General features: G+C 35.5%; 2 protein-coding genes across 3 annotated transcripts in view; both read left to right on the forward strand.

Annotated features, from left to right (window-relative positions):
* The first annotated feature begins 4304 nt into the window (after positions 1-4304).
* LOC134664397 (odorant receptor 2a-like) lies at positions 4305-7345 on the forward strand. 2 transcript variants are annotated; one of them, XM_063521019.1, is made up of 5 exons: positions 4306-5255; positions 5332-5431; positions 5704-5808; positions 6614-6769; positions 7235-7345. In XM_063521019.1, exons 1-5 carry the CDS (start codon positions 4468-4470, stop codon positions 7286-7288), a joined length of 1203 nt encoding a protein of 400 aa, XP_063377089.1. In that variant the 5' UTR covers positions 4306-4467; the 3' UTR covers positions 7289-7345. The 2 variants fall into 2 exon arrangements, with proteins under 2 accessions (XP_063377090.1, XP_063377089.1); XM_063521020.1 differs by lacking the exon at positions 5704-5808 and having other exon boundaries at positions 4305-5255.
* Positions 7310-21332, forward strand: part of LOC134664396 (odorant receptor 2a-like) — a 188491-nt gene continuing 174468 nt past the window's right edge. Inside the window, exons 1-5 of the mRNA XM_063521018.1 lie at positions 7310-9451; positions 10781-10880; positions 11305-11409; positions 15883-16038; positions 17382-17446. Of these exons, the coding sequence (XP_063377088.1) occupies positions 8664-9451; positions 10781-10880; positions 11305-11409; positions 15883-16038; positions 17382-17435 (1203 nt within the window). The 5' untranslated portion in view covers positions 7310-8663 and the 3' untranslated portion in view covers positions 17436-17446. The remainder of the gene's footprint in view (positions 9452-10780; positions 10881-11304; positions 11410-15882; positions 16039-17381; positions 17447-21332) is intronic.

Consider the following 21332-nt stretch of genomic DNA (forward strand, 5'->3'; position numbering starts at 1 on the left):
AGGTACACATCTGACGTGTTCAAAAGCCGCACGCTTCATATGCCTACTTATGTAGTCATGTTTTTTATAATAGGTACCTACACAATACACATGTACTTTACTTTCCTCGTATTCGAAATGAAATGAACGTTTAACTCGGGTGAAAGACACCATTTCAGTCTCGGACTGTTGGGTGTTGGCGCTCTCACTGCGTTCAAGCGTCAAACTATCTAGAGTAGATTAAATGTCTTTCCACCCCCTAGTTAACAATCTACTGCTCGTATAACTAGTAACCTGTTGCTGTTCATGGCGTAAGTATATGTCTATACAAATGAATATTCTGATAGATGAACGAACGGACAGTCGGACAGCTAAGGGTTAGTACAGTCAGCCAAGAAAGTGGTTTACCACTTTTCGACTCTATCAATCAGATATTAGAGTCAAAAAGTGGTAAACCACTTTCTTGGCTGACTATACCAAACGGAATTTCGGTCGACACCCTCCGGTTACGGAACTCTAAATACTGATTTGTTAAACAGCGTAGTTTTTAGAAAAGTGGAACCGGCGCGGCGCAAAGGACGCAATGTTTCACTAATTATTATTACCTACATGTGGCGTCGTTCCCTGAATCCAGAATCACACCGCGATGGGGACAATGACCCTCTTATTATTAATAGGGATACCGTACTAATAGGATCTTATAACGACTCCATATTTACTTAAGTTTAATATAAGTACTTAATGAAAAGTTACAGTATAGGAGCAAATGCGCGAAATCCCTCAAATTGGACTTGGATACTCGTAATGAAATAAGACGGACAGTATTTTGATTGTTATGCATATTGAAAGCGTTTTTATGTTTTGATTTTATTTAAAATTAAAAGGAGAAATGGTGCGTTGGAGCTGTTTGATGGTGGGTGTGTTAGTTGTGTTACTATATGAATAATTTGTAACAAATACCCTCATACTGACATTACCAGAACATAGTTTTATGTTTACACAAAATTAATAAAAGAAGCAAAAACAAGGTATGATGAAAAAAGTATCTACGTACTACGTACATAATAATTAGATATTGTTCTGAGTGGCTGCCGTTGCAAAGACTCATTAAGGTCAGCTATTACCTTTTTATTTTTTTATTTTTTTTATTTTTTTTTGCTTTTTAGTCAGTAATGAGAGCCTGTATAATACACAAGATGATACTGAACTGCACAACATTGGTACTGAATGTTTAGTATTATTTATAACTAAAATCAACTTGGCCCGCAGATTCTGTTTTAATTGAATGCTCACCGCTCTTGCTACGAGTATTTATCATAAAATCGACTCAAGGAAAATGAAAACAGATGTTGAGAATGGAATAAGGAATTCAGGAAAGCTTCGGTTCTTTGGAGCGGACTTGGAATACAGATGAACAAAGATTAAGTAAAAAAACCAGCCAAGAGCGAGTCGGACTCGCGCACGAAGGGTTCCGTAACATTACGCAGAAAACGGCAAAAAAATCACGATTGTTGTATGGGAGCCCCACTTAAATATTTATTTTATTGTGTTTTTAGTATTTGTTGTTATATCGGCAACATCATCAGCTGTGAAAATTTCAACTGTTCATGAGATACAGCCTGGTACAGACAGACAGACGGACAGACGGACGGACAGCGGAGTCTTAATGATATGGTCCCGTTTTTACCCTTCGGGTACGGAACCCTAAAAATTATCTGATGCTTGCCTAAATAGACTCGGAAATGTTGACACAGTTCGTATCGACTGCTGTCTCGGAAATCCCTATGGAAATAACATGTTAAATAGCAACGGCTTTAGTAGGTACTTTTGTCTTAGTATACACTGTTTACAATATATTTAAATGTTCTTGAAAATTATATTATGAAGTAGTAGTGTTTTGAACAATTTATCAAGAAATTTACGAATACACATAGCAAATACAAACTGATGCTTTGAATTCAATATTCGACGCTAACCTTTTAAAAGAAACAATTTTATAAATGATAGAACAGTTGATATTTATTAGAATTCTTATTGTGCAGGTCAAGACACGCTTTTGATTAGCATTCTCAAAGTACAGATTACTTTTAGAGACGCTTGTCGCGCTTGGTTTAGTTTTTGTTTCACAAATACTTACAGCCCAAGTAGTCAGAACCATCCATTTGTCCTCTTCATAGCGCTGTCATTCAACAAATATGTGTAATATTTCGTCCAATGAAACAACATTATGTTTACAGATAGATTAGTGTTGCCATTAGATTAGTTATGCAGAATATGCCAGCGGTCTTTGCGTACCGTCGGCGGCCCGCGCGCCCCCGGCGGAATACAAAATGAACCCGAGTTTTCCGTTAAAATTGAGCATTTAGCACTAAAGAGATTTTTAAAAGCCCAACAAAGGACCTGTTAGTATTTCTTGGGGCTTATGGTGATATTAACTGAAGGGAAAATAGGCTTATCTATTGAAACATGTGGTACACTTGAATATATACATACAGGCTAATATGTAGAAGTTTAAGTGTAAGGTTACATATAGCAAATGCGACACGTCTGGCTACGAGGTAGCTCATATATTTTATCAAAATATTATAAGTACTCAATTATAATATTTCAAAGTCCTTCAAATCAAAGTCCTGGGTACAATTAATTACTTTTATTCTGCTCCAAGTTCTTACTTCAACACTTTCGACATTCTTAACTTAACACGCAGTAAGCCTTCCTACTCAATGTTACCGGTTCAAGCGCCAAAGCGAGAATCACTCTAGCGACTGGCAGCTATGAGCTTGGAGAATATTATCTCGGTCGCTGGCTAACGACGAGTTATCAGAATTGGCGCCACCCATACCACAGGATCTAATGCCTCCTACGCTACGTAGTCACCTACGATTCATTAATACTTAGTACCTGCATATCAAATCATCCATATAGGTACATTGACTAAATTTCGTAACTTTAATCCAAAAATTCGACTACTTTTTTTATTTTGCGTTCCTAATGGACATTATCAATGACAATGAAGGTTAGTTCTCAGAGCAAAAGTTTTACGTGTTGGTATTAGATTGAAATTGTGCTTATTGATAGATACTTACCCACTTCACTAACCTGAAAGTCCTGAAACACACTAGATGTACGATGAACTGATACCTAATCAAACTTAATCTAAATAAGATTGAATTAGATTAAGACACGTAGAATGCTGGCTCTACTTCAATTATGCGTCCCTTTGTGTTAAATTACAGGCAAGGCGACGTGATTTGATGTTTGTTACTGATTGATGACAAGTCGCGTAGAAACTTCGAATCAATCCGAATAGTTGATGAATGACGCAGCGGCCATTATTTTGTCAGCTCCCGTCTCTACTAATGTCAGGTAATCTGGTTTACAAGTCATGTCGTGCTATAATTTGCACAAACTATTGCATTCTCTACCTTCTTATGGGAGTTTGGCCTAAAGCATAGGAGATTTAGAATGAAATTATTCTTAATATTTTTTCGCTTTTGTTCTTTCGTAAACGTAAACTGTATTATAATGAAGCACAATACTTTTATGCCCACGCCGCATTTATCTGTTATTACTTAAATTGTAGCATTGACAATTTACAGGCGGTTTTTTTGTTATCTTTACATACACTCGTGTATGCCAGATGTAATATTGAGATTACTTTGAATTTACGCAATTACTTAAGCTCTTAAATAAACATAAAAGTCAAAACGCTTATCAAGGTAATTAACTACAATTTGATTGGTGTATAAGTATTTTATTTAAAATATTGGTGCAAGTCTATTTAGCCCTAAAACTTCCGACCTTAGGCTTCTAATTACGCATACAATCAATACTTTTGACAATTTATACTACCGCATTAATTGCATAATAAATAAATGTATACTACTCACAAGAGGGAGGCCTATGTCAGCAGTGGACGTCTTATGGCTGATATGGCTAAAAAAACTAATCAGTTAAAAAAAATTGAGCGATACTGAAATATATAAGACGAAAAGAAAGAGATTTACAGGAATAACATACCAAAATAGCTTGGTTTTAATATTACTAACGTAGATTTTTGAAAATTACAATTAACGATTTTTAGAATACAATAGAAATTATTGTTTTCTTTATATTAAACGCCTACTTGTAAAAAAATTTAACTTAACTAATAAGTAACGTGACTAAGACAAATAGAATAAGAAAAGACCATCGTTGTCTTTATGACAAACATGAGACTCCCTACCTCTTGTCACAAGCCGGCCACTTAACGTCACCCGCACGCGCAAATTCTCACCCAATATTTTCACCATTTGTCATAAAAGAACTCAGGACTATTGCCTTTAACTAGTTTAAGGAACTAGCGGTCTACACGCATTCATAAAAAAAAAATGACCAAAAAAAAACAACATAATAATAACAGCATAGGTACCTTCAGATCCACAGCGCAGGCTTCGTCATCATACAGTCAGCTCATCCACCTCAGGTTTCGTAAATAAAAAAATAAAAATGTCAAAAATACTTGATCAGAACATGAAATTCGATAATATCTTTTGGATTGCCACAACAGCAATGCGTCTGAATCGATCCCATCCTTTCATCCCGCGGGATAAGAAATGGCGCACTCAATTTACTGCTATATCAATTTTATCGTTTTTCTGTTCTTCGTTCTTGATGTATTCAACATTTTTCCACGACATACCGTGTGGTGCATATGCTGATGCTAGCAAAAGTGCAATAATGTCAATAGTTGCTATCACGATTACGTACAAGTACTTGATTATTTTGAGATATCAGGAGTCTATTGTCGATCTTATTCGCATTGTGGATGAGGATTACGAACTGGCCAAGGGGTTCTGTGAAGAAGAGCAACGCATCGTTTATAAGTACGCTAAGAGAGGGGTAAAAGTTACCCAGTACTGGTTCGTTTCTGCTTGTTCGACGAGCGCTATTTTCCCGCTCAAAGCGTTTGTGCTTATGGGAAAGTCTTATTTAGCGGGTGAATTCCAACTAGTGCCGTTGTTCGAAATGACATACCCTTGGATTCTGAATGATTATAAAAATGTTCATGTCGTTTTCGTAATGTTATTCGGTTTAACACTCTTCTTTGATATTTATGCGACTTCGATGTATGTAGGATTCGATCCGATTGTCCCGATATTTATGCTTCATTTGTGCGGGCAGTTGGATATCCTTAACCTGCGCATATCGAAATTGTTCTCCAATACAGAGGACTCCGCAGAAACTAGGCGAGAAAACTTAAGACGAATTATTTTACAACTTCAAGATATTTACAAGTAGGTATAAAACGATTTATTTTATTCTCTACCTTTAGTGGTTGACGTTTGGATGAAATATATTTTTGTCTTTCAGATTCATTGACATTATTAAAACCAACTTCACAGTGTTGTACGAATTCATGATGAAAACTACAACTTTTCTACTTCCTCTGACTGCGTTTCAAATTACCGAGGTAAGAAAGGGCAAAAATGAGCACGTGATAGCATCAAGTTACGCGCGTGATAGCCAAGTTCAAAAGGGAACTAGAACTTGACACCCATATGAATCTCAATTCTTTTTCCGGCGAAGTCAACAACGACGTATTATATGTATTTAGTATTGAACTTGGCTCTCATTTTACACGTAGGTTTTTTTTCTTATTTTTTTATATAAGAGATATCGTTACACGAGGATAGGACAGAATAGATAAGTCCTCTAACTCAGTAAATATTTATTTTGTTTCAGTCTCTTCGAAACGGAGAAATTAATATAGAATTCATTGGATTCTTTAGTGCCGTGATATTACACTTCTACATACCTTGTTATTATAGCGATCTCTTAATGGAGACGGTATGCGTGTATTCTTATTTTAATTTTAATAATTTATTGTTTCATTTTTTACTAAAGGTACTTGAGAGTAAAGTAAGCAAAACGCGTATTCACCAATATATTTACAAACCGAACTGAACTCAACTTATCTATTCGTTTTTCTTAGCTGTGTAATTTATTATTTATACATTTAATACACTTCTTAAATAGTTAATTACAGCAACTCGCAAATAGAGTTTCGGTTAGCCCATCTGCCTACTGATAGTAGTGGTATATTTCGTCGGGTGACAAGCAAAAGTCACTAAGTACTATCAAAAAATTAAAGTAACAATGCACTTTATTACACTTGTAACACGGTTTATTGTCCAATAATTTCAATAGTGTTAGTTAGTGACTTTTGCTTGTCATCCGACGATTTGATGTCCAGTCTATAAATGATTTCTGTCGTGACATTTCTGTTTGTTTGAAACAGACTAAAATTAACACAGGTTTGTAAGAGGTTGTTAAATGAGGGGAGATGGGGTAATTCGCCAGTAACTGGCCACGGGCCAATAACTGGCCATCCTAAACTAAAAATGTCACCTATAAACAGAATTCATTTTAGTATGTATAAGGTTTCCATAGCTGGGCAGCCTTTAATAACTAGCCACCTTGTACTAAAATGAATTCTGTTTATTTCATTAGATTAGATTTAATTTTTAGTTTAGGGTGGCCAGTTACTAACAGGTAGCCAGTTACTAACAGGTGGCCATAGTGGCGAATTATCCTAGGTAGTCTTTTACGCGCACGACAAACGTACAAAGCGTCACCTATTTAACTCGTGCAGGGCGAAAACTTCCGTCTGGCGATATATTCTTGCGGCTGGGAGAAGCACTCGGACACGCGCGTGATGCGCACCATCCTGTTCATGCTGACACGCGCCCTCAAGCCGATCGTCATTAGCACCGTCTTCTGCGCCATCTGTCTCGACACCTTTGCCCAGGTAACTTATCGAGTATTATCTTTGAGCTTTTTCCCACATTACTGACGTCCAGTTTTATGCAAGAAGATATTCTGCGGGATCCCTTTTTAAGTTTTTAGTAGTATATGAGCTAATAAAGTAACGTTCACACGAGGATTCTGTTTGCGGATACTGCACGCATACTACTGGAAATGGGATCCTGCAGAAAACCGTACTCCGCAATAATGGTAACATTCCATTTCTAACCGCAGCTGCACTACCGGTACCTACTGAACGCGTCGCTGTCATTGTCAATTTCCATAGTAAAATGAACAGAGGTGCAGCTGTCGTTAGAAATGGACTGTCACCTTAAACTGGACGTCAGTGGGACAGAGCTCTCAGAAGAGGTAATCAGTAGTGTGTTTTGAATATTAATCAGTAATATCAATAGCCTAAATTTAAAATATAGTCATAGCAAAAAAAAAACATTATTTTTATATTTTTCAGATGTGCCGAGAAGCGTACTCCATATTTAATCTCATGAACGCAGCTTGGGCTTAGGGTGAAGCTTTAACGAAAAAAGTATTAATCCACGCTTCTACAGTTAAAAAACAAAACATATTTTTAGCCAATACTATTGAATAAATAAAGCACTTTATAACATAATACTTACACAAAACATCACTTAAAAATCCATGAATTCTTTAGCAGTTTAAATTTTGGTTTGCCAGCGCCATCATAAAGTATTTATAACTTCGCTCCTCTCGCACTATTCACACTAAAACGCAGATGTTTTTTGAACGAGAGTGGAGTTAATAAATATATCGGGTATTAAAACACGGAGTACACATGTAACCGTTATGTAACGTAATGATTACTGACGTCACGAGTAAACTACGTAGATGACAAGTTATATGTTCAGATGCAACTACTATTATTATTACAAACTACTTAATTAACATATATTTTATGTTTTCATCGAACGCTTAAGAAAATGTAAAGGCAATTAAACAGCCGCTTGATTTTGTGGCAAACCATGTTTCTGTTACAACGCTTACATGACAACTTACATGAGGTGGGTGATGATTAACGTCAAGAGTACGATGAAAAAATCACAGCGGTGTGCCGTCAAAACGTGACGACACGAAAAAACATCGTTTTAAAAAATCTTAGTACATTTCAGATTTGAGAATGTACCTATTAATACATAACAGATTTAAAATACAAAGTGCGAAAATCTTACTTACTACATATCGCAATGCCTAATAACTATTGGTTAAATAAACTGTAAATAAAATTATTGTCAACAATTACGAGGAAGGTAACCTAATTTAACAATTTGGCGAACTCCGCTTAGATCGTGTGGACCAGCATCTAACAATTTTGCATCATGTTGTTCAAGATATTTGACAGGAACATATTATTATATGTATGTATTAAGAAGCAAGTACGGAAAATCACAAGAGCCTAATAATAATAATAGGCCTTTTCATCTGTGTCAGATGTTTTAAGCAGCATCCTAGTGACGACACAATGCGTTCGTGGCTGTATAGTACCGCGTGAGGATCCTGCGTCCACTAGTGCCTATATATAACGAAAATAAGAAAAATAACATACATACATACATATACACTGTGTGGTCCCGAAACTAGGGCCACAGTATATTACTTAGTTAAAAACACTTGCAGTGCCCGAAAGGTACGGTTACGACATTTATGTCACAGATTTTTTCGGAACGGTAACGATAGTCACGGTTTTTTTTTTAAACGGTAATCTAAATGTAACGATTTTCCCGTGTCTACAACTCACAAGCTGATCAATTAATGTCACCCGCACGCGTCCTGTTCTCAGGTAAACTCTTCACCGTTTGTTACAAAAGAACATCGGACTGTTAACTTCAAGTTTTCTCGAGTAGTGGTTTACACCAACAGATAAAATGTCCAAAATTCTAGACGAAGATATGAATTACGATAAGATTTTTTGGATTGCTACAACAGCAATGCGTCTGAATCGCTCACATCCGTGTATCGCCCGAGACAAGTTCTGGCGCACTCAATTTATTGGAATTTCGCTTTTATCCCTATCCTGTTTCATATTTTTATTGTATTCTATTCTTTTCCACGATATACAATGTGGATTATTTGCTGATGCTAGCAAAAATGCTATAATGGCTATAGTAGCTTTCACGATTACCTACAAATACTCGATTTTGTTACGATACCAGGATACCGTTATAGAACTTATTCGCATAGTTGATAATGATTACGAATTGGCTAAGGAGTTCTGTGAAGAGGAACAACGTATCGTGCTTCACTATTCTAAGCGAGGAGTCAAAGTATGTCAGTATTGGTTCATTTCTGTTTGTTCTACGAGCGCTATTTTCCCTTTGAAAGCGTTGATGCTCATGGGAAAATCATACATGGCCGGCGAATTTCAATATGTGGCAATGTTCGAACTTACTTACCCATGGATCTTAGAAGATTATAAGAACGTTCATATTATTTTTACTATGCTATTCGGTTTGGCATTATTCTTCGATATTTATGCAGCCTCGATGTATGTAGGGTTCGATCCGATGATCCCGATATTTATGCTTCACTTATGTGGGCAGCTCGATATCCTTAATCTTCGTATATCAAAGATTTTTTCTGACACTAAAGATTCCGATGAAACTGTTGGTAAAAATCTAAAAGAAATTATATTGAAACTGCAGGATGTTTACAAGTAAGTTTTCCGTATGTTAACTACTTATTTATTATGAACACAGTTCGTTCGTATTACCTACTGTTATATGTCTGAGCTATAAATTATTTTTCTCAAACATGCAATGAAATATTGATGTTATGTTCCTTATAATAGGCTGCGAAGTATGACGTTTCAGGTGCGGCTAGGACAAAAGGTCGTTAATGGAATTTCATACACATCTTGCAGGCCTAGGCCGGCAAAGTCCTCTTTTTTAATTTTCATTTCACAGATATTTGTGACACAGCATCGTGGCATTCATCCATTAAAAAAAACTAGAGGCAATATTTGCTTTATGGGTCGTAATGACACTCTGCCACTACGCCTATAAAAAAAAAAGCAATGTTTGCTATAATTTGCAGTTTTATTTGTATAAAATCAACATGAACTTAATAAATAATACATTCTATAATTTTATAATTTTAAATTATAAATTTAACTACACAAATAAAAACATTTAAAATATTTCATCTAAACGTTACCGGTAAAAAGGTCTACTCAAACACGCGTAGTTATATTTTTTAAATTGTTATGGAGGTAAAGTTGAAAAATATTCATTCTGTTTTATTGGATTTATGGTGCGTTGTTGATTTTTTGACTTTAATATGAGTTTATTTTGAGTTCCGACGAAATAATGAAATCAATATTAATTGTAATCGTAGGTGTTGGAATTGGCAGCGTAAGCAGAATTGATTTTAAATAACGTGCTGCCTCTGCCGCCAAGTCAAAGACGAAGTAGGTATGTATATGGTTGCTTATGGCAATTTTATTATTTGAGAAACTAAGAAAAATGGCTTACAGTTTATTAGAAACAGTTTTGTGGCATATTTTAAATGAATGTAACTACAAATTCGTCAACACTGTGGAAATTATACTTATTTACTCCATGCATAAAGCAACGATGTATGTGAAACATGATATCAACATGAAAGACTATGTAAACTTATGTGACGAAAACGACAGTCAGACGGATACAAGGCGAAAAAATCAAAGATACATGAAAACATACGGGTAGTAAAAATACACGACTCGTGTAAAACATACGCGTGATAATGATATAGGTACGTGTTGGTTATATTTTGGGTGTAGTTTACTTTTAGTTTTTCCTATAAATAAAACGTGGGTTTCGTGGATTTTTTATTTTATTTATTTCATTGCATGTTTGAGAAAAGCACTATACATACCTCGGCGGGAAATGGGGTTGCCCGCGCTCAGCCCTATCCGGCCTCTCTTCGCTCGGCCGTCTATATGTCTTCGGCCGGCAACCCCTTTCGTCCCGGCCTCTGTAGTAATGTACTATTTACTTTGCAGATTCATTGAAGTAATTAAAACGAACTTTACAGTGTTGTACGAATTTATTATGAAAACTACAACATTTCTGCTTCCACTCACTGCGTTTCAAATTACAGAGGTAAGTATGCAAAAAACAGTGCATTAATATAATTCTACAATGATCCCATTTTAACTGAAATCATGTAAACAAGTGTTAACGCGTGTAAAAATCGTTGTGTAAAATAAAATAATGTTTTATTTTATACCTACGTATGGAAACGAGATAATATAAAATCACTTTGTCTTACAAAAAATTTTACACACATAATAAAATTATAACATAGGTACTTCTTTATCACGTATCAAAGACGAAATTATCCCTTTATGTATTTCTTCCAATTAACATTTGAGCAGTTGAAGAAGAGTCAAAGTCACAGATGCAGAAAGGCTGTACAATAAAAAACTATGTGTAACTTAGTAATACACCATACAAATATCATAAACCAGATAAATATCTGAATTTCATATTTTGTTCTGAAAACTTAGCATTTATTTTGTTCCAGTCTTTACGGAATGGGGAAATAAACTTTGAATTCATCGGCTTCTTTACCGGTGTCATTTTACACTTCTTCATACCATGCTATTACAGCGATCTTTTAATGGAGACGGTAGGTACAGAGTATTCAGAGTATTCAGACATAGAAGTTTTTGTGGCAAAATAAAGTGATTGACAAAATAAAATACCGACATGTCTGTTATCGATGTTACCTTAACGTTATACTTAGATATTTATTACATTTTAAAAGAAGATAGTTACCGCAAAATACACAATACGTTCGATATCTTCTTCTCTTTTGATATATTAATAGTTACAGTTTACGTTTTAATTTATAAGTACTAAATATATGTAACAAAGAAATTATGTACCGCTTTGTAATTTATTTGCATTGTTGAAATTTCTCGGTAACTTACTATACTAGTAGAAAATACATATTTTAAATAATAATCTAAGTATCTACTTATCGATAACAGATTTATCTATGTTTCATTTTCTCAAACACTCGTTTTGCCACAAAACATTCTATGTCTGCTTATATTATATCAAGTCTTAATACGCTATGACAACGTTATAATTAAGGCGTACCCTCAGGCGTAGTATTTCCAGTAATCCCAGCGCGAGATAGCACAATGAATGTCGAACGGCAATTAAAATCATAGAGTCAATTCAATCTGCAACGCAAACATGGCTTTTATTGATTCAGACATTGTTACTACGAGTATATTTAATTATGAAATTTCCATATCAATTGTTGATCTAGAAGCGAAGCAGATTTGTTATAATGACAGTTTTTATCATGTATGTTATATTTTGGTGATGTTTTGATCTGCTGAAGCCGCTGAAACTGAATGGGATCTGGGAGCCCATTATCGTGCCGTATTTCTACTATATTAAGCGCGGCTTGACCAATAAAATTGTGCGAATCAAATGTTCCCTTTTTCTTACCACTTCCATCAAATGCTTTCTGGTCATCAAATAGTCATTGAACAGACAAAAAAAAAACATATGTACATAGGTCTTTTCAAAAGACCTTTGACTTAGGTGTCTACTTCTTAACTAAATAAATAAACATAACTCTTTATTAATATTTTATCTACATACATAGACACACTATGCGTCACTTAGGTACAATTTTGCCACACAAAACCAACTAGTTATTTATTAGTTAATAGTTTTTATAGGTACTTTTCCCGACATTTCGCAATGACAACAATGATTGTTTTTATTCGGTCCTTTTCACCTAAACTATCGCACCTAAAAGGAAAAATCGTGTCAGACCGTGGCGCTCTGGACACAGCTTAGGCAGTCGGGCAGAAAATGCTAAAAATGAGTATAACTTTATTCAGTTACGAAATCGGCTCAGAGACCGCTCGGATTTAGACACGATTACGTCCCAAGACGATCAATCGCAGTTATCAATCAGATGGACACCATACCAAGATCAAGGAAGAGGTTTGGCCGAAATTCCGCAGCCGGGTCATTCTACTTTTTCGTGGTCATTAATCTATTGCCAGAAAAAAATATGAAAAATATTGAATTCGTGTATATAAATTTGTATTCCTAAATTGTACCAAACGATTGGAATTTGTTGTCCAAAATTCATATATTAATATTAACGCAGTGATATAGTAACAGCACCAGTCATGGGACATTTAAGAGGGAATTTGGAGTATTTGTGATATTTCCCTAATACATGTAAATGGTCTACCGCTTAGCGTATTAAAAGATGAAAGTCCTATCCGTCTTTCATGTTTCAGGCGTATTGTATCTAGACACGCGGCAGCGTGTCAAGCCAAGTTCAAGCAAAGGAACTGGCTAGCCAGCGCCAAGTGTAATATTACACGAACCACTTGGTGCCACTTTTGACCCTTCTATAACTCAAAACATCTTTAACGTAAACACATAAAACTACGTGTGTTTAATTATATCCATAAGGACATCTAGAAGCCCAAATTTCATGAAGCTAGCTCAAACGGTTATAAAGATATGAAGGTCAAAAAGTCGTAAATTTTAAGACTGACTGACATACCTATAGTACCTAAACCTAACCTACTTCCAGATGACCTAGAAGGATGAAATTTGGAATCCAGCTCAGTTATTGTGTGAAAGCGTAGGAAAAAATCTAAAAATTAAAAAAAGTTATAAAATAGGGGGGGTCCCCATACAAAAAAACCATTTTTTATTGTGACTGACATATAAGTACCTAAACCTAACCTACTTCCAGATGACCTAGAAGGATGAAATTTGGAATCCAGCTCGGTTATTGTGTGTAAGCGTAGGAAAAAATCTAAAAACAAAAAAAAGTTAATAAATAGGGGGGGTTCCCATACAAATTTCTTTTTTATTGTGACTGACATATAGTACCTAAACCTAACCTACTTCCAGATGACCTAGAAGGATGAAATTTGGAATCCAGCTCGGTAATTGTGTGTAAGCGTAGGAAAAAATCTAAAAATAAAAAAAGTTAAAAAATAGGGGGGGTCCCCATACAAAAAACCTGTAATACGCGCTAAACAACCGGCCCACGGTGTGTCGTTGGCGGCGCGTGGCACCACATAATTAATACAAAGAACAGAAGTAAAAAACATGCAGCGGAAACACAAGAAAAAACATTAAATCTCAATACCTGCCTAGTTTTCTTTACAAAAAGTATTGATATCCCATCAAAAACATAAATGTAAAAAAGGAGAGCCAAGTTCAATACAAAAATTATGCTTGGCTGTGGGGTTCGCCGCAAAAAGAATGGAGATTTAAATGAGTGCCAAGTTCTATGCAATATCCAAATATGTATTTATAGGAACAAAATAACATTATAAACAAGTATTAAACTCTATTTCTTTGCTTTATTGGATACCTATAACAATTGCTGTTATTTATATTAAAAAAAATGTGAGATCTTAAAGTAGGTTAGATTTGGCTTGGCCAGTTTTTATCAGAATTACAAAATATATATGTTGAATAACTTTATAAAATGATTGATGTAATGAAAACTGGCCAAGTCAAATCTAACCTGCTTTAAGATCTCGCATTTTTTTTAAATAACAGCAATTGATATAGGTATCCAATAAAGCAAAGAAATAGAGTTTAATACTTGTTTATAATGTTATTTTGTTCCTATAAATACATATTTGGATTTTGCATAGAACTTGGCACTCATTTAAATCTCCATTCTTTTTGCGGCGAACCCCACAGCCAAGCATAATTTTTGTATTGAACTTGGCTCTCCTTTTTTACATTTATGTTTTTGATGGGTCAAAGATACTGCGATGAGTTTCCACGTACTTAACAAATTAAAACTATGCTTTTTTTCTCCAGTCATGGACACCAACGCTCCAGTGATGGGCCCCCCAGTAATGGACACTGCTCTATCAGTATAAAATATTAAAATAGGTCATCAGATCTGGTCCATGTTATCATAATATTGCATTATCATCCTATTTGCATATTTAATTACGAATACAAAATTTCAACTCAATCGGAAAGTGGCTCAAATTCGGCTACCAAGATTTGACCCACACTAACTAACAGGGCAAGTTAAATGAAAGTTTGGAAAAACGATATTAATTTATCCGAAGTCCGAGCATACCTCCTGGTTGACATATTTCGTAACTACATTTTACTTCTGTATTGTTTAAACATGAAATGATGGCATGGCAAGCATCATTATGTAAATTGTCCCATTATAGGAGGTATGCAGTTTTACGGCTCCTATAATGGGATTGGGCCAAATAGCACTATTTTTTTTACATCTGTGGAGTCACAACATAGTATGTTGTATACCTTATCTAATGGTAAATTCAATTAACAAAACACATTCTAGTTTTCATCAAGTATTAATTAATTAAAATTTAATAAATTAACTCACCTCGCTTAGCGAAGTTGTTAAGAATTCGTAGTGGTATTTTTTTTCAGTGACACGACAACTTTTGGGTTGACGCCAATTTCTTAAAAAACAACCAAATTTAATAAAAATTCTAACTGAAATAGCTCTAGGACTCTTATTTATGATAATATACAGCCAGTGTTTATAAACTACTTTTAGACACTTATTTTAGAGGATTTGTGGTTTTTTGTCCCATTACTGGTTCCACGCCCATTATAGGGTACACTACTATACTTAATGCTTAATTTTCATACAAATCGGGACTATCGGGAAACAATCAAGAACCACTAAGTTACCTACTGATGGGCTTAAGAATAATCATATTAGTTATGTATTGAACAAAGCTTTCGAGATTGATAGCCTAATTAAGCATATTTCTCTAAATTAAAGTAATGACCAAGTACAGTCAGCCAAGAAAGTGGTTTACCACTTTTCGACTCTATCATCTCACTGATAGACTCGAAAACTGGTAAACCACTTTCTTGGCTGACTATACCTGTTCTAAATTATGCATTTTACGAAAGAGTGTCAAAAACTTCTCTATGTAGGTACAACAAAAAGTAGAATGGCCGGGCCATTTCCCTGACACCACGGGGTTGCGTAACACTTTGAAAACGTAGTTGGTTCTAGTTTTAGTTTTACATTTTACGACAATTTTTTCATAATTATGCTTGTTTTACGAGTATGTGTGTGTTGCAGGGTGAAAAGTTTCGTCTAGCAATATATTCTTGCGGCTGGGAGAAATACTCTGACAAGCGCACGCTACGCACCGTCCTGTTCATGCTGACGCGAGCCATCAAGCCAGTCGTTATCAGCACGGTTTTTTGTGCCATCTGTCTTGACACTTTCGCTGAGGTAAGTCTGTGAAGTTAGATGTCGGATAGGATACGAAATAGCAACAATTTGCATTACATTATGATGGTCAGCGAGACTTACTTTATTCTGGTTCTTACTCTAAGAATATCCAGTAGAAGGAAACCGGAAGGGTAGGTTCCGGAAGGCATTCTTATATAAATATCCTCGTCATATTGTAAGTTAAAATTATGGTGCGACATTACTGTCGCTCTGTATCTTAGACTGCGTTTACACGCAGTCTAAGATTCAAATCACACCATTATCTGATTTGAAGAGACAGTACTTTATTACTTAACTACATATATTAATTAAAATGTGACCGTGGCATTTGGTACTGTCTAATATTTGATAGCGTGTGAACACAGGACAACCCGTAGGCCGTTTTCTGTGAAGTACCTACTTACGCAAGTCCACTATAGTCCGGCTAAGCTAACTTTGCACTGGCTTGAACAGAACTGAGGAAGTGTTATTATAAACATAATGTTTTCATATAAATTTGCAACACTTTGTCATTACAAATACCTGAAATATTTTCCATGTAAAGTTAGTTTGGTCCCACTCTAAAAACCCAGCCGAGCCGGGAGAAGATACAAAGTCCCTGCCATATCTAGCAGTAGTTTGGTGTGACTTGTATACTTTGCGCTTGAACTTCCACAGTATTTAAATTTCAAAGAGTTGAAATGGTAGGTAATGGCAATTTAGGAACACGCTTGTACTTACGGCACATAAGTCAATACCTTTCTAGAATTCAATCGTTGACTATTATCAGAATAAACTTTCCTATAAATCTGAATCGACTTTGCATCTCCCTTAAGTATAGGTACTTAATATAAAACCGTGTTTGAAGCGTGAAAGACGTAGACAAAAATTTTACAGGCATATTTTATTTATTATTCAATGACCCGAGCTCAGTTCGGGTTTTCGCGACCCCTTCCGTCAGTTTGTCGCAAGCACTCGCCTGCCAATTTCCGCGTTTCCGGCAGCCATGGCCGTCCGACTTCCGCCAGCATTTGTTTAAAAGAATAACTATATATACATATAAAGTATTGTATAGGTACATAAGCAGCAGACGGCTTTCGAGTTTCATTCAGAAAACTTCTAGCAAAATGAAAACACTCAAACTGAGTGGATTCTTTAAACATTCAATTCTCATCAAAATCATTGTATTCGGGAAAATAATCACAACGCCCATTTCTGAGGCACTGCTTTTAAATGGAAATTATTCATATATAGAATTTTGATGCAGAAATGCATCAAAATACATAACAGTTTATAGACTGTTATGTATTTTGATGCATTTCTGTAAACTGTTATGTAAATATTCATGAATGCTATTTTTTCAGATGTGCCGAGGAGCGTATTCTATTTTTAATCTGATGAATGCAGCTTGGGCTTAGTGTCTCAAGGAGTCAGACATTCAGCACTTACTTAAGTAGTGGTACTAGTGGTAGAAAATATAGTACCCTGCCGCAAACTTATTAATCTCAAGCACTGAAGCTATAGTATAGTATTGTAGCAGTACGAGGGTCGCACTGAAATATTCGGGAATGGGACACTTAGAAATAACATAATAGAAAGAGGCATATAATTTATAAAAATGTAACTCTTTATAAAACTTTTAAGGTATATTCCATTTGGTTGTCATTTGTATTTAAGAATTACTGGCAATTTGAAAATTGTATGTCGAACATTATTTGAATTTTTGACCAAGTGATTTTTCGGATCATATTTTTAAACGGTTTTCAATATGCCCTCAGCGAACAAATAAAAGTTACAAAGGGCTTCTCTTATTTTTTTATGAACTAGAGTTCATCGTACGCTCGTTTGCAGTTAAAATTAAATATGAAAGTCACTTTCATTTTATCCCATGGGTGATCTTAAAGAAGCATGTCATTCCAAAGCGACGTCAAAAATTAAAATCGCATTTGTGCTGTTAATTAAAAAGACTGCCAAAAAAGTTGCATGTCGGCAGATTTCGACATTCCTAAATATTCATATGACAACAGTAAAAAAATCTTTTATATACATATATATGTAAAAAAAACTTCAATTCCGTTGGCTACTCCACGAATTTCATACAAAACCACTAAGGCCCCAAAATCGCCATACAAAAAGGACTTTGGGATTATGAGCCGTGTGCATTACAGAATGATTACTTTCAAAAGAAAATTTATATGCGTGGTCAGTTTGAGTTTAAGTATGCATTAAAATAAAGATTGACTGTCTAGATGCGACAGTTTTCTCTATTCCCGACATTTTCAGTGCAACCCTCGTAGTAGGTAGTGTAGTATAGTAGTAGCTGGAACAGGCGACGGCAACCGTGTTTAACTTTTAAGATTTTCATTATTCTATGTAGATATGTTAGTTTGTAAGGTATATATCTAGGGGCCGTATATACCTGAAAATAAATGATATAAAAATTAATTTTCATTACCTTGTAATTTATAATTATTGGTATACTTACGAGGTGTTTTAACAAAAATTATCCTTATTTTGCGAGCAATATTAGCAATATTTATCGTCCTAGGTACTCTAGACAAGTACTTATTTTGTGCGTTAATTAGTGGTCCGCAGGAGCAAAGGATATGCAAGGTACTATCTTATGCTCTTCTAAACCTGTTGGAAAACCAGGCCAGGTTGAGATTACTTCAGTTGCTCGCAATGTTTTCTTTGTCAGAAACCTACTTAGTAGGTACGAGTCAAGATACGAACCCCTAACAAATACCGGGTGTGGCCTGTAATACGAGCAAAAAATTAAACTGTAGGCTGTACTCCTCATACTGACCAACATTTGTTCAGCAACTTTTAAAAATAACTTGTGGTTTAATTTTTAATACACTTTAAAGTTTATTCTAAGACGCAATGTATTGCGAATTTTGTTATGTTTAAGGCGTGACAAGGAACGTCAATCACAATGATATGGCGTGGCGATGACGTCCATTGAAGATAATATTTATTTTGTATGAAAAATAGGGAGTCTAAACACTTCATATTTTTTTAAAGTTGTTGAACAAAAGTGTCACCGTTTGAAGAGTACAGTTTATCTTTTAATTATTTGCTCATGTTACAGGCCACACCCGGTATAGAGTTCAATATCTGGTTTTAAGTAACCTGCCTTTAATCTGTGCCTAAACACAAACATTGGAAGATAATTCGCCAAGATAATTGTTAGATAATCGTTAGATTATGATCGAGGTGGGTGCGTCTGACACGGCGGTAATAACGGTAGTAAGCCCCCGACAATCGCCTGCTCGGGATAATTGGTTGTGGAGAAAATATCACCAAACCCTCCTTCCTGCCCACAACATGTCATAGACAAGCAGATAAACAATCTACTTAAACATATATTATAATTCTAGACCCGCATGTTGGTTATTTACTACTTATGGAAATACAGCAGTAAACGTATAGGATTACAGCAAGAAATTTCACAGTAATACAAAGACTCATTATTCTCATTAAATGGCTTGGAACATCCATTAAGGACCATTTGAATAAATATTCGTTTAGGTGTCTTATTAAGCAAGTCTCAAGGTATTCCGATTTTTTTATTGACAAGTTTATGTAGGTACTTGTGGCACATGATTGTTGTCCCCATTGCTATTATTATTTTTAGGGTTCCGTACCCAAATGGTAAAAAAGGGACCACCCTATTACTAAGACTCCACTGTCCGTCTGCCCTTCTGTCAGTCACCAGACTGTATCTCATGAACTGTGATAGCTAGACAGTTGAATTTTTTTCAGATGATGTATTTTTGTTGCCGCTATAACAACAAATACTAAAAACAGAATATAATAAATAATTTAGTGGGGCACCAATATAACAAACGTGATTTTTTGCTGTTTTTGTGTGATGATCCTTTCGTGCGCGAGTCCGACTGGCACTTGGCTGGTTTTTTTTATGATTACCTAACTTATTTATTATTTATGGGTGATACATAGATGGCGATCTCTCAAAATAAGGTAAGCGAAAAGAAACAAGACTAACCGACAATTATTTTTAACTAAGCAGTTTTTAACTAGTTAATAAAAATGTAGGCAACTAAAGAAGCAAGCATTTATTTCAGTATGTATATTATAAATAAAATTAGCATGAAAGCGTAGCGACTACGTTTCTGTAGGAATTGTTAGAGTAAGTGGAGGAAATTCTTGCAATTAAATTTGTACGTTTAAAACGCTAAATTAACCGAAGCGACAACAGGCTAATTAATTTGGGCGATGCTGAGTAAGTGGCAAGATAAACACCAAACACTAAGAATTACAGTGAAACAGACCGGCAAGGAGAGCAATTGTGCTTCTACAGATTGTTAAAGTCATATCTAGTTAGTTTGGCACTAACCATAATCTTCAAAGTTGGGAAAAGGTACATTCAAGTATTTGAGGAAAGTCTAAGATTTAAGTATATTTTCCAGAGATAGGTTGTCAACGACGCATCATCATCATCATCATCATTTCAGCCTATATACGTCCCACTGCTGAGCACAGGCCTCCTCTCATGCGCGAGAGGGCTTGGGCTATAGTCCCCACGCTAGCCCAATGCGGATTGGGGACTTCACATACACCTTTGAATTTCTTCGCAGATGTATGCAGGTTTCCTCACGATGTTTTCCTTCACCGAAAAGCTACGACGCATATATAACATTATATTTAGCCTAGTGAATTGTATTTATTTAAGTATGTCGAACTGAGAATGAGGTAAATAAACTTGCACGTAAGTATTTCAGATTTTTCACTTAAAAATCTTCTCCGCAAACGAGCTGAGCAATGCTGGGTCAATTTCTGAACACGATTTTTTTTCTGTCCGTGATGAAAATCGCGGGTTAGCATCAAATAATACTTACCATTTTTTTTTTACATAAAGAAGCCACACTTTCACACCGGGTTCCATATGAATTCACTGATTAATTGGTTTTTAGAGTACACTTAAAAATACCTAAAGGCTCAAATTACTACTCCCGTGCCCTGTCCGGAATCTACTTTTGAGCATAATGAAAAATCCTACGAAAAATTCTACATAAGTCACACTAATTTAGTGTCAAATACTTAAACTAGATGATATTTACTATCACTGAGCACATACACTATTAACTTCATTGTGGTAAATAACTCGTGATCGAAGTTTAAATTTTGTCCGAGCGCGCGAGTAAAATTTCGTCGGCAAAACTCAAAGGGCTCTCACAGCCGACGTCTGTATCTGAACCGCCTCGTATCCCGCCTCACCTGTACTGGCAGTATTCGGCTGATACTCAAAGCAAGCGGATGTACGTCAAGCCGCGGCCTGTTCGAGCAAATCG

This window comes from Cydia fagiglandana, chromosome 5 (genome assembly GCF_963556715.1).
Source record: "Cydia fagiglandana chromosome 5, ilCydFagi1.1, whole genome shotgun sequence".
NCBI lineage: Eukaryota > Metazoa > Arthropoda > Insecta > Lepidoptera > Tortricidae > Cydia > Cydia fagiglandana.

What these genes read in the sequence shown, in the direction of transcription:
- LOC134664397 (XM_063521019.1), top strand. Translation starts at nt 4,468, where the DNA reads ATGTCAAAAATACTTGATCAGAACATGAAATTCGATAATATCTTTTGG. An exon ending in CAACTTCAAGATATTTACAA is followed by an intron (nt 5,256 to 5,331) that starts GTAGGTATAAAA and finishes TTTGTCTTTCAG; the next exon opens with ATTCATTGACATTATTAAAA. An exon ending in GCGATCTCTTAATGGAGACG is followed by an intron (nt 5,809 to 6,613) that starts GTATGCGTGTAT and finishes TAACTCGTGCAG; the next exon opens with GGCGAAAACTTCCGTCTGGC.